General features: G+C 44.6%; 1 protein-coding gene across 1 annotated transcript in view; it reads right to left on the bottom strand.

The window, feature by feature from the left end:
- Window positions 1-18,823, bottom strand: part of tub (TUB bipartite transcription factor) — a gene marked incomplete at both ends in the record, with an annotated part of 447,589 nt that overhangs the window by 166,687 nt on the left and 262,079 nt on the right. The window contains one exon of the mRNA XM_084307358.1: window positions 4,661-4,823. Coding sequence (XP_084163484.1) covers window positions 4,661-4,823 — 163 coding nt within the window. The remainder of the gene's footprint in view (window positions 1-4,660; window positions 4,824-18,823) is intronic.

Genomic DNA, 18,823 nt, shown 5'->3' with positions numbered 1-18,823 from the left:
CTCGCAAGTCGCGCTGCCTGTCACTGTCAGACAGTCCAAGGCCGAGGCAGCTGCAGTGTGTGTGACGTCAGTCATACCTGATGTTTCTGCAGAATAGCCTAAAGCTTTTTTACGACGCAGTGCTTGAAGTTGAGGGGGATGACACAACTGTCTGTGAGCTTTTCCAGCTCATGACCAGTCTAAGACTGAAACTTGAACAACAATCAAAGGACCGTTATTTTGGATTCGAGACCAGTGCTCTCATGCAGAGGTTTCCTACCACACAGGCTGCTGCGATCGAACAGGACTTTTTAATTTTCTATCAGAGAGCGCTCGCTTACCTAGACAAATGGTTTGATTTCTCTGATCAGAATTACCTGAAACAGGTGTCATGCTTGGCTCTCAAGAAGAGAGCATTCAGCTTCCAAGAGCTTCGTGAAGCAGCTGAAGCTCTTAATATCAGCAGCAAACTGGACTCTGCATTGTTTAAAAAATGTTGTGGGTTCACCAGACACATATTGCGGAGACTGTGCTGTCTCACCTTTTCTTTATGTTATATAGGGTTTGTGGAGACTTTGGGTCTCACCCTTTTTGTTATATGAGTAACTGAGTGATCCGCTATTCACAATAAAAACATTATTATATTGTGAAGATAAACCATCGCATTCCGTCTCCTCTCTTCTACACTTCACTGCTAATAATGCTCAGGAAAAGATGGCTGAAAAGACTTAGCTCCTGCTCTTTCTATTAATGGAGTGATTTTATCAGCTTGGATACCAAGATTAAATAAAATAAAGATGTTGGTGACATAGTAGCGGCTGAGAAGGTGATTGGTGAAGCATCTATTATACAGTTTAATAAGATTAATAACAAAATGTGCCTACTGTCTGCGTCGAATATGAAATAAAGGCATTTAAATAATAAATACATTTCTTTAATTGTAATTAGCAAAAAAAAAAAAAAAAATCTCCCCCCCCCCCACCTACGTGTCCCGCATTGTCCCGCAAACGCAGTGCTGCTGTCCTGCGACTGAACCATTTGACCTGGTCACCCTACTCATGACAGGCCATGGTATATGGTTATTATATCACAGCTAAGGGGCATAGTTCTGCCTGACGTGATGCTGTGATATAATAACCATATACCACGGCCTGATGTGAGCTATCGCTTTAATAAAATGGTCACAAGGTATGGCAATATGAATACCTGGCAAGGTTTCATCAAATAAACACACAGCTAACAGAAAATCGATAATTTATTGATAACAAAATCATTCTTCCGCCAAGAAATTGTATTCTTCATTAGACATTTAGCAGAATGGTTGCCAAGCAACACACAGACACAGTGGAAAGCATGCGTCTTCATCTTTTTCAGAAAGCTAATGTTATTCTAGCAGGCATTATGGTCGCTAGCATAACCTACGATTAGCAAACAGTGACTATATCAAGTAGCTATCCAGCCATCTAATTTACCTCCCAAACATTTATTTTCACGCTCACTCAAGTGACAGATGCAGTGGAAAGCTTGCTAATCATCTAGTCAAGCATGCTTAAAGATTGGGGTGATTTGTATCTGGATATCACCATTAATTGTGCAATTATTGAAGTAGTGTTCAGTTATGTTAGCACCTCTCTTTGCTGGTACAGGGGTGTGTGACTCTGGACAGGTGTGTTTTAATTGTGCGATGCCAGAAGTGAGGATCCTCTCGGTTGTAGCTGATTTGTTTTCAGATGCAGAGTGATACTGAATTGCGCAAAGGAATTACAGCGCAAACACACCAGCCGCGTGCACATGCACTCGCGGGTTCCGCACGAGAACAGCGCGCGTGGCCGGGCACACCGAGTCCGACTTCAGAGCGGGCGAAAGTGCACGGAGGAAGGCACATTTACATTGGAACAGCTGTAAATGCGTAGTCTATTGCGAAGTCAGTCCCTGTTTGAAGATTTTTTAAAGATTTCCAGTTCCAGTGTTATATTGTCCATTTTGCATGTATAACCAGTTATTATATAATTAATTAGAATGTTAGAATTCATTTTAGAAAATGGACAGTGTGACTGTACTCCTGAAAAAGTATAGTAGTATGATTTATTTGTATTGGGAAAGATACAGACACATTAGCTGGTTGAACAACATCTATATGTGTGGTAATAATGCAGATATTGAGTGAATTTCTGTGAAAATACATGTGGCGCACGCCTCTGAATCCAACCAAAGCGAAAACGATCGCTTCCAGCCCGTGAGTCATGTGCCCGCTTGCAGCCGGTGGGCACAGCTACGTCTGTTAACATGGGAACATGGTCGCCCGCCCGCCCACCTGCCTTCGCGCGCGACTGGTGTGTCTGCGCTTAGACGTCATAGCTGTGGTATATGGTCTGATACACCTCAGCTGTGAACCAATCAGATTGCTTGATTTGAGCCCTTTCATAATGACCTTTTACAACCATGTTATTTGAGAAGCTTCAAGTTTCAAGTTTATTTATGAATTGTCACAATAAAATACACATACTTTACGGTGAAATGCTTGGTTCTGGTTGAGCCCCTGAGAGTGTGCTTCATACAGTAAAAAAAGTTAGTAAAAAGTAAGTAAAAAGTAAGTAAAAAAGTAAGTAAAAGAGGAATATACAATATACATATACTTAATTTCAAACCTTTATTTATACTCGTGAAAGCACTGAGGTTTCCCTCATTTACAGTGATGACGAGTTAACAAAGGACACAAATATCATAACAGTTAATAATTACAATGAATTACAATTACTACAATGATGGATTAAAAACAATTACATGATTCAGTACATAGGTCAAGTGCAATGCCTTTAAACTCCATGAATGACGGGAATGTTCCGAGCTTTAGAGTCTTTTGCAGGGTATTCCATGTGTATGGAGCATCGTAGGAGAAGGCAGATTTTCCAAGCTCAGACCGAACTCGAGGCACCCTGAGCACAAGCCGATCATTCGAACGAGTTTGGTAGGTGACAGCACTCCAGACCAACAAAGATGTAATATAAGGTGGAAGTTTGCCAATAATTGCTTTGTAGATAAAAAGATACCCATAATAACTACGTCGCAACGAGAGAGATGGCCAGCCTACCCTCTCATACAAAAGACAATGGTGAGTATCATATTTGTCACCCGTAATAAATCTTAGGGCGGAGTGGTAGGCAGAATCCAAAGGCCTTAATGTAGACGCAGACGCATGCCTGTAAATGACATCACCATAGTCCAATATTGACAAAAAAACAGCCTGTATAATTATTTTCCTACAGAACATAGGAAAACTAGCGCGGTTACGGTACAAGAAACCAATCTTTTGCCGTAATTTTGTAGCTAGGTTATCTATATGGAATTTAAAAGAAAGTTTATCATCCAGCCATATACCAAGATATTTATACTCACTAACTCTTTCAATATACAAACCATTTGCTGTTGTTAGGTGTAGCATGTCATAATCTATAACCCTGGCTCTAGAAAACATCATAGACTTGGTTTTACTAGCATTAAGCACTAACTTGAGCTTAGCTAGAGCATTTTGGAGAGTGTCAAACGCAAGCTGCAGGTTCACAATAGCTTCCTGAACAGTATCCGCAATGCAGTAGACAACTGTATCATCCGCATAAAGATGAGCCTGACAACCTGCTAGTGCTGTATACAGTATACAATATACAATACAATACAATCTAAAGTGCAACCTAGGTACAATCTAAGTACAGTGAGTAAAAATTAGTAAACAGTGAGGTACAAATGCAGACAATGAGGTACACAACTTTAAGGTAAGGTGCAAATGCAAATGAGGTATGAATGTAGTGCAAATCTCTTTAGTAATAGATAAATAAATATTTATTGAGCTTGAATGGACAGACCAAAATGGTGTGGCGTAGAGGAAGCCTCCACTGCCCTGCAATCACCCTGTGCTTCAGAATCAGTTGAAAGTGAAACAAATAAACAAATCAATCTCTCATCCCACCTTTGGTACCAGAAAACGTGACCACATCACACCAGTCCTGGCTTCACTCCACTGGCTCCCCGTCCGTTTCCGTATCAATTTTAAACTATTACTGACTGTTTTTAAAGCACTACACGGGCTGGCTCCACTGTACCTAGCTGAGCTCCTGCATCACCACGCCCCATCCAGAGCCCTAAGGTCTGCTGACCAGCTGCTGCTGGAGGTGCCTAAGACCAGGCTCAAAACTAGGGGAGATAGAGCCTTCGCTGCTGTTGCCCCCCGGCTCTGGAACAGCCTGATGATGATGATGATGAATAGTTTATTTTCGGTCTTTGTTTACAGATAAATCAAAAACACACATGTGTGGACTTTCAAAACTGTACTCCTGAATTATTTTATCCTTCAGGGCCTTTTTAAATCTGCCCTGAGAAGTACACAACTTCAACCCGTCACTAAGACTATTCCACAATTTAACTCCCAAAATGTAAACACATCTAGCTTTTACATTAGTTCATTAGTTCTTACCTTTTTATATGTTTTAAGAATACACAACCCTCTTAAATTATACTTTCCTTCTCTTGGTTGAAATTGAATACAAGCTGGTAGGTTCATACTCTTACTCTTAGCCTCCCCCACATAAGATCTGCCCAGAGCATAGAGGCTTTTAAATCACTGCTCAAAATGCACCTCTTTTCCCTGGCCTTTGACCAGAGTTAGCCTGCCTCAGGGTTCACCTACCGTGGTAGACGGTGCTACAGTTGCTGCTGAGGTAGGACTCCACCAGTGGAGCCTGCTCCTCACTCTGCTTGGTCCGCCGCGCGCGGGACCGCCCGTCCACGTTGGTCTGGACCATGAGGGGCTCCTGCCTCTTCTTCTTCTGCTTCTGCTCCAGAAGAGCTCGCTGCAACACGCGCACACACACAGACACACACGGACACAGACACACACACACACACACACAGACACACACAGACACACACGGAAACAGACACACACGGACACACACACACAGACACACACACAGACATGCACGGACACACACACACACACACAGACACGCACAGACACACACACGCACGGACACACACGCACACACACACACACACACACACACGCACACGCACACGCACAGCCACACAAAGAACAGAAGACACAGTTTTAGCTCCCTAATGAGAACACCCACCTATCCAACAGTTATGATTGTAATGGTGTTCCATCATGACACCACTGGAATCATTCGCATTGGCTGGTTAATCCCCCTAATAGAAAGTGTAAAATACCAAATTTTAAATGTGTAAAAAGTGTAAAATACCAAATGCCCACTTTGCTCCCCAGAACCCAACTTGGCGACGGTTGGTCCTTTTTGATTCATGAACCCCTGAAATTAGTAGAAATTAACACTATAATTTCTGTAGCATAATATGTCACTGGTTCTCAAAATCAAGTCAAGTCAAGTCAAGTCAAGTCAAGAGTATTAATTGTCACGGCATACAGGTATACAATGAAATGCGGCTGGTCTTGCCCGCGACGATGTGCAATACAGTGGTACAACATATAATAGAATCCAATAAAAATACAGTGGTACAACATATAATAGAATCCAATAAAAACAACAGTGCAATAAACAGGTAACATGGTGTGACATCTCGGTATCTGTACATAGTATTTACAGAGCATATAGGACATGCTAGGTAGCTTTAGTAGTGCAATACACTGTTCCTGTTGTTATACTAATTTAAAGTGGCCTTTCCTCTTGGCCATAAGTGTGCGTGTGTGCGGCATGAGTGTTAAAGTGGCTGCTAGTGTGTGAGCGTGCTCAGCGTGCGTGTCGTGTGTGTGCTTGTGTGTGCTTGTGTGTGGATAGTTCAGTTTCTGTGTCTCTCAATGTTCATTGTTCAAGGCTCTGATGGCCTGGGGGAAGAAGCTGAGCCTAAGCCTCTCCGTCCTAGTAGCTGGGGTTCGCAGGCGTCTGCCTGACCTCAGCAGCTGGAACAGGCTGTTATTGGGGTGGTGGGGGTCTTTCATTATTCTGCAGGCTCTGGATTTGCACCTCTTGTTGTATAGAACCTGCAGGGTAGGTAGCGCAATACCCGTGGTACGCTCGGCTGAGCGCACCACTCTCTGTAGGGCCTTCTTGTCCTGTGCCGTGCTGTTTCCATACCAGGCAGTGATGTTTCCGGTCAAGATGCTCTCTACAGCTCCTGAGTAGAAGGACTGGAGTATCTTCCCCGATACTCTGAACTTCCTTAACTGTCTCAGGTGGTAGAGGCGCTGCTTCGCTTTCTTTACTACTGTGTCTATGTGTGTTGACCATGTCAGATCCTCTGAGATGTGGACCCCCAGGTACTTGAAGCTGCTCACCCTGTCCACGGTAGCCCCGTTAATCATCAGTGGTGTGTGTGTCTCCTGCTGTCCTCTCCTATAATCCACGATCAGCTCCTTGGTTTTACCAATGTTCAGGAGCAGGCTGTTGTCCTGGCACCAACATTCCAGTACCTCAACCTCCTCCCGGTAGGCCTTCTCGTCGTTGTCCGAGATCAGCCCCACCACCACCGTGTCGTCTGCGAACTTCACTATGGAGTTGGAGCTGAACTTGGCCACACAATCGTGTGTGTAGAGTGAGTACAGCAGGGGGCTTAGAACACAGCCCTGGGGGGACCCGATGCTCAGGGTGATGGTGTTGGAGGTCTGACCCCCCACCCTGACCGCCTGGGGTCTTTCACTCAGAAAGTCCAGTACCCAGGCGCTCAGGGCGGAGCTCAGACCTAGCTCGATCAGCTTGTCCACCAGTCTGGTGGGGACTATGGTGTTGAACGCTGAGCTGTAGTCAATGAACAACAGTCTCACATAGCCCCCCTTCTGACGGTCAAGGTGGGAGAGAGTGCTGTGCAGTACCTGGGAGACCGCGTCGTCAGTGGACCTGTTTGTCCTGTATGCAAATTGCATAGGGTCCATATCACTGGGGAGGGAGGCACAAATGTGGTCCTTGACCAGCCTCTCGAAACATTTCATGACCACAGAGGTGAGTGCCACCGGTCTGTAGTCATTTGGACATGTTGGGGAGGGTTTCTTCGGTACAGGGATGATGGTAGACATCTTGAAGCAGGCAGGGACCACTGACTCCGCCAGGGATTGATTAAATAACACCGGGGCAAGCTGGTTTGCACAGGACTTAAGTATGCGTCCTGTTATACCATCTGGGCCAGCAGCCTTCCTGGTGTTCACCTGCATAAATGCTCTTCTCACACTGTGTTCCGACAACGAGAGAGCGCCCCCGCCCCCCCGCGGTTGCCCCCCCCCCCTCCACAACAGCCGGTGCGCCAGTGACGTCACTAGCCAGAGGGCTAGCGGCGACACTGTCTACACCAAACCGAGCGTAGAAGGAGTTGAGTTTGTCCGCGAGAGAGGCGTCGTCGCTCCCCATTGAGGGGGCGCTGACTTTGTAGTCAGTTATTGTCTTCAGTCCCCTCCACAAGCCTCTTGTGTCGTTTTGTGCCATTTGTGTCTCCAGTTTCTCAGCATATGTCCTCTTAGCAAGTTTAACAGCCTTGCGCAGAGTGTAGACTGAAGCCTTGTACTCTTCCATATTTCCTGACTCTCTGCCCAGGTTATAAGCCGTGGTGCGTGAGTTCAGGGCTGCTCTAATAGTGCTGTCCACCCAAGGTTTCTGGTTTGGGAAAACCCGCGCCTTCTTTGTGAGGACAATACCGTCAGCTACTGTTGTTATGTAACTCACAACGGTATCAGCGTACTCGCTGACGTCACTGGCGCTTCCTTTAAACATGTCCCAGTCTGTGTCTTCGAACGCATCCCGGAGCGTGGCCTCTGATTCGTCATACCACTTTTTTGTCTCACGTGACACAACGACGTCACGCGATCTTTGTTTGTATGCAGGGATTAAAAAAATGGAGTCGTGATCGCTCGCGCTTGCAGCACCCATCAGTGGCGGAGCCGCTACAGCCTTGTAGCCGGCTATGAACGGGGTGTAACAGTGGTCGAGTGTGTTTCCCCCTCTTGTGGAGCAGGCGATGTGCTGAAAAAAGGACGGCATCACTTTTTTCAGATTCGCCTGGTTGAAGTCACCAGCCACTATCATCGCGGGTGGATCTGTTGTTTGTTGAGGTGGTCGTGTAATTCCACCAGCGCTTTGCCAGTATTTGCCTGTGGGTGGATATATACGACGGACATGATGACCGCGGTGAACTCACGCGGTAGGTGGAACGGACGGCACAGGATTGAGAGATGTTCCATATCTGGGGAGCATGAACTTGAGAGGACATGTACTTCTTTGGGATTAACCCAGAGATTGTTCGTGAGGATGCAGACCCCACCTCCGATGCTCTTCCCAGAGGCTGCCGTGCGATCTGCTCTCAGGACGGTGAAGTTGTCCGATGGAGAGACGCTGTTGTCCGGCGTCGCTGGCTTGAGCCATGTCTACGTGAAACACATGATGTTAACGTCTCTCATCTCCCGTTGGAATCGGACCCTCGCTCTCAAGTCGTCCATCCTTCCCTCCAACGAACGTGCATTCGCCAGAAAGATGGATGGAATTGCTGGACGGTAAGCAGATCTTTTTAATCTAAGTCTGATACCTCCTCGTCTTCCTCTATGCCTCTTTCTGCCGTTTCCTTTGTTGCCGTTCTCCCGCTTGATTTCTGTTAGCCATTCTGGGCATAAAGTGTCTCCAAACTCCTCTTTGAGTCCGGAGTTTAGGTCCATAAGTGTCTGGCGGTCGTATGACATACCCGCCAGTGATGTTTTAATAAAAAAAGTAGAAAAAACAAACATAATAGCTAAAAATGTGCACAATCGTCGCGGAGCTAAACCAAAGGCGACTGACCGGGGTCGCGCCATAGTATCAGAAATGGGGACCTAAATGGTAAATGAGTGGACCTAATAGTTTAACTTAACTAAAGATAATGTAAGAATGACTATTCTGATCATATTCTGCTGTTATCTTGTTTCCCCACCTCCGGGATTCTGGACTAAATCACATTAACCACACAAATCCTCTCAGATGGGGATCCCTGAGACAAAACGGGGGTCCCTGACCTATTATGTGTTAGTTTGGGGGTCAGGGGTGCCTGCCCTATTTTTAGGGGCAGCGGTGGCCTAAAGGTTAGAGAAGCAGGTTTTGTGACCGGAAGGTCGCCTGTTCGATCCTCCGGACCGGCAGGAAAGATCTGGGCTGGGGAAGTGAATTAACAACTCTCTCCCATACCCTTAACACCAACCGCTGAAGTGCCCTTGAGCAAGGCACTTAACCCCCAACTGCTCCAGTGGAGTTGCTCAGTGGCCAACGGTGTCAGACTGTGGTTGTACTGGGCAGCTCCCAGGTGGAACTGTGATAACTCCAATGGAACTGTGTGAATGTGAAGCAGGGCGTAGCTGAAAAAGAGCATCCGTTAGTTTGAGGGTCCAGGGGTCCCTGACCTATTATGTGTTAGTTTGGGGGTCAGGAGTCCCTGACCTATTATGTGTTAGTTTGGGGGGTCCCTGACCTATTATGTGTTAGTTTGGGGGGTCCCTGACCTATTATGTGTTAGTTTGGGGGGTCCCTGACCTAGTATGTGTTAGTTTGGGGGGTCCCTGACCTATTATGTGTTAGTTTGGGAGTCAGGGGTCACTGACCTATTATGTGTTAGTTTGGGAGTCAGAGGTCCCTTATGTATTATGTGTTAGTTTGGGAGTCAGGGGTTCCTGACCTATTATGTGTTAGTTTGGGAGTCAGGGGTCCCTGATGTATATGAAAAGGTTAGGGAACCACTGGCGTATGTTGCCGCTTGGTTCTCTATAGCCACATGGCTTGAATGTAGAAATTAGTTTGTTCACCAGACACTTTTGACAATGTGAGAAAAACGTTCCAAAGTTAATTAATTATTATTCTTTGGTATTGTTAGCCTTCCTAGTTGGAACCAAACTTGAACCTAGTGTCCTTTTCCTTCTATCATCCTCCTAGTTGGCACAAGCAAAGAGCTGATATGATAGTGGAAAGGGGGTAAATGTGCAATTTCAAAAAGCATTGTTCAGCTTAGGTTATATGACTAATTCACAACAATGTATTGTCCCCTAATGCAATTGGCCTAACAATATGCCCTCCCCAAACACCTTTACTTCCAACACAACTATGACAAGCCTCCAAATAAATAACTGCTGCCACGCAGGAGTTCTTCCAGTGCTCTAACACACAGTGTCTCCACTAGCCAGGGTTTAGCCGTGCTGTGGCCTTGTCTCCACTAGCCAGGTTTTAGCCATACTGTGGCCTTGTCTCCACTAGCCAGGGTTTAGCCATGCTGTGGCCTTGTCTCCACTAGCCAGGGTTTAGCCATACTGTGGCCTTGTCTCCACTAGCCAGGGTTTAGCCATGCTGTGGCCTTGTCTCCACTAGCCAGGGTTTAGCCATGCTGTGGCCTTGTGTTTCTGTTTGACATGTTTCTCAAAATGAAAAGAGGGTGAGTGACTATGAAACCGGACCCTCACTGGAGTAGACATCGGTGCACAATGCTGGATGTCCGTATCTGTATACACACACTCAACCCAACAACATATCTCATACTATACAAAGTATTACACAGAACCCACTACACTGAAAGGTAATTATTTATTTTTTCACACACTTAATTTTAATTCAAAGACTGTGTCCTAGATTGAAGATTGATTGTTTATCCCACATGGCGCATCACGCTCTAAATGCAAGTGACATATTTGCCTTTGAGCTAAATAAAAACCTCATCAAGGAGGTAAGTGCTTTGTGAACAGCGCCTGAACAGGTGGTACCGGTACCATCCACCATGTCAGAGATGACCTCACTGAGCGATTACACCATTGATTTTTTTGGCATCTCTTGATTAACACATTAATTGCCAAAAACTAGTTAACTCGTTATTGCCCGCCAATCGAATATCGCCAAAACGAGTTAACTCGTTTTTATGATCGTTATTTCTTTTATTCGCTATATCTATTCATAATTCATGGCTGCAGCCTCTACAGACCCTGGTGAATGTGTCTGAGCTGGCAGACGGTCAACACCGCCCTCTACTGCCTTGCGGAGCTATTGCACTCCATTATGCACGAGGAGACATAATAATGATAATCTAGCGTTGATTTCAGGATGATTAGATAATCAGCTGAAAAATTACAACGTGATAACTGGATTACACTAAAATGGCTTTTTCTCGTCTTTTCCTGGAATTACTCAGAATCACAAAAACTTTACTCATATTCAAAACGGTATAAAACGGAAATGTACGATCAGTTTTTTGCATGTTGACCAGAAGCAACTCACTGACAGTCGACAGCGTTATTAGATCCATAGCTATAATATAAAATATAGTTTTAGGACTCGCAAGTTTGGCATTCTAAAACTAGATCCATTGAATAAAGACCTGGCGCTGAAGGGGGATCAGCGCCCCCTGCTGCTGGCGGGCATTGTGTTAAAGGGGCTATGTATTATAAATGTCATTTTTCAGTCTCTAGCATTGTATTATAGTAATAGGAGTTCGTATCAATGTGTTTTAGGGTCTAAATACCATATTGGCGGATTGCTCAGATTCAGCCCAGCCCCTTTTGTCCTCCAGTAAATCAGGTAATTTTTATTTGAACGGCTGATATACGTCATACGGGCTCTGGGTAGCGCACAGTGATGCGATTGGCTCTGTGGTTGGAGCTAATGCCCGCCCCCATTCTACCTAGACTGACTGTACACAGCGAAACCATTTCCTCAAACTCTGCATGGGGAGAGAGAGAGAGAGCGATAGAGAGCACTTGGGGGGGGGGGGGGGGGGTGGGGGGGGGGGACCTGCAGCGCGCCACACACACGCAAACGGGAGATTGAAAGAAAGAAAAAAAAACAACACAAGCTGCCGGCGGACTCTCATCACCGAGAGCCGAGAGGGAGAGAAAGGAAGAGAGAGGGAGAGAGATAGAGAGCACTTGGGGGGGGGGGGGGGGGGGGGGGGGACCTGCAGCGCGCCACACACACGCAAACGGGAGATTGAAAGAAAAAAAAAAAAAACCACAAGCTGCCGGCGGACTCTCATCACCGAGAGCCGAGAGGGAGAGAAAGGAAGAGAGAGGGAGAGAGATAGAGAGCACTTGGGGGGGGGGGGGGGGGGGACCTGCAGCGCGCCACACACACGCAAACGGGAGATTGAAAGAAAGAAAAAAAAAAAACACAAGCTGCCGGTCTTTTTTTCTCTCTCTCTCTCTCTCTCTCTCTCTCTCCCACCCCCTCCCTCTCTCGCTCTCTCTCTCTCTCTCTCTCTCTCCCCCCCCTCCCTCCCTCCCTCTACCAGTGCAGACTGTGTGGCACTGTCACTCAAAGTGCTTATGGGCGGAGCCAGGCCATAACAGCCTGATTTCTTGAGGCTGAAAAATGATGGTTTTGAGTACTTGATTAGAAATATAAAACAATGCATTTTTTTGAAAAAAACCTTACAAATGTCTTCAATAGACTAACAGGAATTGTGTAAAGTTGCCCAAATAGTGCTAGGAATAGCAATACATAGCCCCTGAAAATCTAACCACCTATGCTGTAAACAACACATTTCTATGCAAATGTACAATCTGTATGCACCTCGTCACGTGCAAAATCACAACGGCTGGATGGAAACTCTATCTGTGCCACCTTGAGAAAAAAAATGCATTATCCTATTTCACACGATATAATTAGTCTTGGTTTCTCACGTGAGCCGCTTTAATCTATGTCTTAAAGAACCAGTACAATGAGGTTAATTCGGTCCAAAAATAAAAGAGGCTTATTGTGGAATGTTAATGTTAGGAGTGTCGTTTTCTCAGCTTCGGGTGAATCATTTGATTTGTTATAACTGTTTTAGTGCAGCCTCTCTGAGCACAGTCAGTTTATTGAGGGGGCGTGGCTTAGTGCCCCCTCTCTGAGCACAGTCTGTTTATTGAGGGGGCGTGGCCCTCTGTTTATTGAAAGGAGGGACTGTATCATTTTTCAAGCCCATGCACTCGCCACGAAGGTTTCCACACACATGCCAGAGGAACCAGCAGCTTTAAGCTGACATTGTAAACAAAAACAACAATAAAAATACATTACAGTATACACATATATATTTAAATTTGTATTCAGATTAAAGCTGCTGGTGCCTCTGGGAGTCTGTGGAAACCTTTGTCGCATAAAAGATTATACAGTGCTCCCCTCCTTTCAGCCACGCCCCCCTCGACAAACAGATTGTCGAAAGTGATTCTGAGCTTGCTCTATTTCCCGCAGGGCAGGTCAACTCACTCTTACCAATTCCTACAAAGTTTGCCTACTGCAGCTTTAAGTCTTATAGTGCATACTACAAGTAAAATCTGAGGACTTCAGGACTTCACTCCTGCCTTTCCTAGCTGTCTTTGTAGCAGTGGTTGTTATCTCAGACCACAGAATGAATGAATGAATGAATGAATGAATGAATGAATGAATGAATGAATGAATGAATGAATGAATATGAATGAATGAATGAATGAATGAATGAATGAATGAATGAAAACTTTATTTAACAGATTGCAGAATGGGTACAATACAGTACGGCTCAATACACACAATTGTTAAGGGTATGCAGACCAGAGAAAGACGTTTGTCTTGTTTACATCAGGGTCCCCCATTTTTTTTTTTTTTTTTAATCTTTTCCCCCCTCCCTTTTCCTCTAATTTTCTCCCATCCCAATGTTAGTCGTTATGCCAATTCCCAATCCCCTTCCTGGTCGCTGCGCACTTACCCCCCACAGTCGGTCTGGGAGAGTGGAGGCTATCACGACGTATCACGTGCTTCCTCCGACACACGTCTAGCCAATCAACCGCTTCTTTTCACCTGGCAGCGCGGACTCTCACTGAGAGGGTGTAACGTGTGGAAGGATCACACTACCCCCCTTAGATCCTATCCGCGCTGAGCAGGCGCCCCGACCGAACTGTAGGAGTCTCTGTTTACAACGACCCGGACCCACCCCGCCAACTTTCCCACCCTCTAATACAGCCAATTGTATTAGTGTGAACGGCCAGCCAAGCTGGTGACAAACGCAATCTCGGCTACGCCACCTGACCGCACTGGGGGTCCCCCATTTTCAATTCATATTGACATTTATGACATACTCAACATACATGACATTTATGGAATAGGGACATACAGGTATTTAGTACTGTTACATTTTTGACATATACGATATTCAAATATACAGTACTGTTACCCATAGATCCTGACAGAGTATATATGATGGGGAGGGAACTGTACACTAGGAGGGGGTGGGTGGGTGGGAGAGAAATATACATACGGTGGGGAGGAGACTGTACATTTGGAGGGGGTGGGTGGGTGGGAGAGAAATATACATACGGTGCGGAGAGAATATCTATACATGTGGTGGGGAGGAGACTGTCTATTAGGAGGGGGTGGGGGTGGGGGATTTGGACATTTACGGTGGCCAGTTTCGAATTGCAGCCTCCCGTAGGTGCTCTTTAAGAGCGATTTTGAATGTGGGTAGGGATTCACATTCCTTTACAGCTTTGGGTAGGGCGTTCCACATTGATGTGGCATAATTGCCTTGTTTGAGCCGAATCTGGGTTTAACATGATTTGTTGAGCTTCCTCTGGTGTTGTGGTCGTGGTATTCACTGACTTTTGGGAAGTATTTAGACATGTACATGGGTACCTTAGTCATATAGTGTATCTTGTAGACCAGGCCCATTGCAAGTTGCTGTACTCTTTCTACTCTAAGCCATCCTAGGTTGTCAAAGTGGGCAGGGGTGAGGTGGGTTCTAGGGGTAAGGTCAAGTAGAAGTCTGACCAGTTTGTTTTGTGATGTTTGTAACCTTGTTTTTAGCGCCTTTGAGGTGCTTTGGTACCATGACGTACCCTTGAATGAGTGCTCCTGCCAGAGTCTTCAGGGTATTCTTGTTTACCAGAGAGGAGATCCGGTACAAGAATCTAGTTCGTTGGTTGACTTTTTTTATTACATTGGATGCCATTTTGTCACAGGAAAGATTTGCCTCTAGGATGGAACCCAGGTCTTTTCTTGTGACAATATTGTCACCCACTGTAACTGAGAAGCTGTCGGTCTTGCTGAGTTTGTTATTTGAACCGAAGAGAATGGACTCTGTTTTGCCCATGTGTAATGATACAGTAGTTTGTTATCAGCGAGCCATATGCAGATTTTGCCTAGTTCCGAGCTGAGGGTTTTTTCAACCTGCAACTTGTTCTTGTCAGAAACCAGCAGGGCTGAGTCGTCCGCAAACAGGAACAAGTTGCAGTCACAAGCTGACGACATGTCATTTGCATAAATTAGGAGCAGTAGCGGTCCTAGTATGCTTCCTTGTGGAACACCACAGCTCACTGTGAGTGGGGAGGGATAGAAGATGAGAAGATGAGAGCTCCTTCACTCCTACTTCAGAGGTGTTCAGCTGTGCGTCATAAACACGCTAATGTGTCACATTCTGCCACTGCTCCAAATTACCCTCCAGCTCTACATCCCACGCTTCACCTACACAAGGCAGCGCACCTTTGTCCAACCTTTCGTTCATGTTCACATCATCCCTTCGTCATCAACGTTTCTAACAGAAATGAGAAGAATTTGGAATTTGTACATCTGGATAAATGGCCCTTTTCTTTTTATTCATTTCTTTTTTTTTAACTTTCATTCAAATCTCAACTTGATTCCGAAACTTTAAAGCATTGTCATGAATGTGATTTGGGCAGATAATTTGTATTGCTTACTAATTCGATTGCTTTTACCAAGCATTTCTGGTTAGTAGCAGGATACTAATTCCGTTTATATAAATGTATTAATACCAAATCCCCATTCTACTCCTTTAATACACGAGATTTCTTTGTGTTATTTGGTGAATAAAACCCTCTGCAATTCCCCCCCCCCCCCCCTAACGTTTATTTAAAAGAAGGAACATTTCTTTCTTTTTCTTTTTTCTTTTCAAAGAACTCCCACAATAAAATGTGAGACTGAGTCACGGGGAGGGACAGGTGTCACGATGGATCTTGTTCTGATTCAATTAGGCCTCCCCACGCGTGTGATGTGAGTCATCAGTCAGAACTGTCACCCAACAAAGTACAGTAGTACACTGTGACTTAAGCGTGACCCATCAGCCCCATGGAACGTGCGCAGGGTAGCTAGCTGAGCTCCATCGGGTCTGAAAGCTGTGCATTGAGGAAGAAACAAATAGCTTGCAGGGGGGAAACGGTCGTCAATGAAGTCAATCTGAGTCACCATGGTGATGTGATGGTGTCCTGTCACTCACACTGGGGGGAATGCTGATTACCTGTCACTCACACTGGGGGGAATGCTGATTAATTAATTTAATGTGATTACATTAAAGTGTGGAGAAAAAGCCCCCCTCTGTACTGACAACATGAAGGCTATTCTATACATGAAATGAATGTTAACCACCCCCCCCCCCCCCCCCCCCCCCTGCCTGATTGCACACTGACAGCCCGTTGCCTTGGTAACACACAGAGAAATGGAGAAATGGTCTTTTTCCTGTATCAATGCCAGGTCATTACGGGATGATGAGAACAGCTTGGACCGCAGGTGATTTCCTGTTGTAGTGTTTGCTAATATCAATAACTGACATCAATGAAATCAAATGTAGTCCATTTAGAATGTTTATGTTAAAGGGGCACTTCAAAGAAAATAATAAAAATAAATTTGATTTATTTTGCATATAGTCTCACACACATCCAAAAACTGTTTGGCACACGTTCATTTAGTTTGACCGTTATTGAGAGTACATTATATGGCCACCAGTGATGTCATCGGGCACATTGGATCCTTGTGTTGTGTTAATTACAGCTCAATGAAATGATAAGACAGTATGAGACAAAGTATTGCTATTTAATTGACCGACATCCCTTCATGGCCCAAAGTAGGCCCTACTCTGTACGAGACTATGAAACACCTCCAATGTATATGTCATACTTTATGTTGAGTAGAAAAAAGCAGGAAGCCGGACCAGCACTCATACTTTATGTTGACAAAAGCAGATGCTACAATACCTATTTTTTTATTCTATTTGTATTATTATTTTTATGTATCCAGGGAAGATCTGCTGAGCATGTATGCTTTTTTGAACTAGCGACTTTCCAGTCACAAGCCTGCCTCTTTAACACTTTGGATGCCACGGACGACATAACACGTGTTATCAGCCCGCCCCCTGAATGCCCAGCATGACAATTATCGTAAAAAAAATGTATTAGCAATCTGAATATATTTCATCAACCGAGTCTACCGTTGGGAAACCAGCCTCATCAGGAGCTCAGATGTGAAAAAAGCGCCCCCTATCGTCTCCCAGATGGTAATGCACCCTTTTGGAATGGACTCAATGAAAATGGATGAGAAAAAAAAAGTCCGGAATCCACATTTTACTTCTCACGCATGTACCCCGAGCCGATCGGATTCATTGTGGAGCATCAGAACAGCGTGGAATAATTATGTGTTTACAGTATGTAGCATTGGATCAATAAAAGGATTGATTTTTAGAATGGCGATCAGGAATTGGAATAATATTTTTGGATACCATCTGATCTCAGGTAAAGAATCTATTTTACCAGTCTTAGGATAATCAGGTCACGGAGATAAGCTTTTCCCCTATATGTGATATGGCTGTTTGGCTGTGCGGCGATCAGGAAATATATCAGATCAGATATCAGAGCGCCTATATAGCGTGCATACGTACACAATATACTATCGATAATCTAGCGTTTATTTGAAAACGATTCATAAATAGGCCGAAAAAGGAGAATGTTTTTTGTGTATTCTAGAATATTCTGTTTATTATGGAATATTTTTATTTTCCTTGAAAACGAGGGCTTTTCAAGATGCTATAAAACGGAAATGAACCAATAAAAAAACAATCCGCTTCGACAATGTTGACTGGAAAATGAGTCATTGATAAGCGACGGGCAGATTAGACACATATCCATAATTTAAAACATAGATTAGGCGATATTAACGCTAACATTGAAGTGGATGGTGGGCATTCAAGCACTAAATCGTGCGCGCCCTGCTGGGCACTGAAAGTGTTAACCTTTAGGCCACAAGCGCACTTTGTTTCAGGCAGGTTTTCATGGTTTTTAGTGTAGTTCTTGGATCTATATTCTTACATAAGTGTGAAAGATGAAATAGGACAACACCCTTCAGACAGAACGACATCTGAGAGTGTTGTAGTGCACCAATCCTTAGCTGATAACATTGAAAGTTAACAGTCACCCCCGACTGTTAACTTCCATGTTATCAGCTAAGGATTGGTGCACTACAACACTCTCAGATGTCGTGCAATCCTTTACTTAAACTCAAAATTCACATTCAACCATTCAGGTTTATTTTTGTTGTAGATTGTAGACCATGGTCTCTACTGGTACTGTAGACTAACACAGCTCGGACCATCCCTAATAAACTAACCTACACTGTAGCACTCAACACTTTGATGAACATTGTTACTCAGCTGATATAGGCCATGGTTACACTGGGGAATACAGCAATAGTTGTGCCCTTCCTGATGACTTGTCGTACAGAACTTGTAAATCGCTTTGAATCAAAGCGCTCAGCTAAATGACTAAATGTTACAGTATGTAAATGTATCCCTCACATGGCGGTCTCTCCATCTATATGGGGCTTTTACTTAGGACACGGTCTGCTCGCCACTGGGGGTCAGCGGACATCAGATATCAGTAACTAGATTATATTATATTATATTATATTATATTATATTAGATTAGATTAGATTAGATTAGATTAGATTAGATTAGATTAGATTAGATTAGATTCAAATGTATTGTCATCATTAGGGTTGGGCACCGAAAACCGGTTCTAATAGGAACCGGTTCCTAACTTCCGGTTCTGGAACCGGAAGTAAAATATTTGAATTTCGATTCTAAATTTCGATTTTTTTACTTTTT

This window comes from Notolepis coatsorum, assembly GCF_963971535.1.
Source record: "Notolepis coatsorum genome assembly, chromosome: 2".
Lineage (NCBI taxonomy): Eukaryota > Metazoa > Chordata > Actinopteri > Aulopiformes > Paralepididae > Notolepis > Notolepis coatsorum.
Note: the sequence above shows the minus strand (reverse complement) of the source record. Positions and strands in the feature narration are given on the sequence as shown.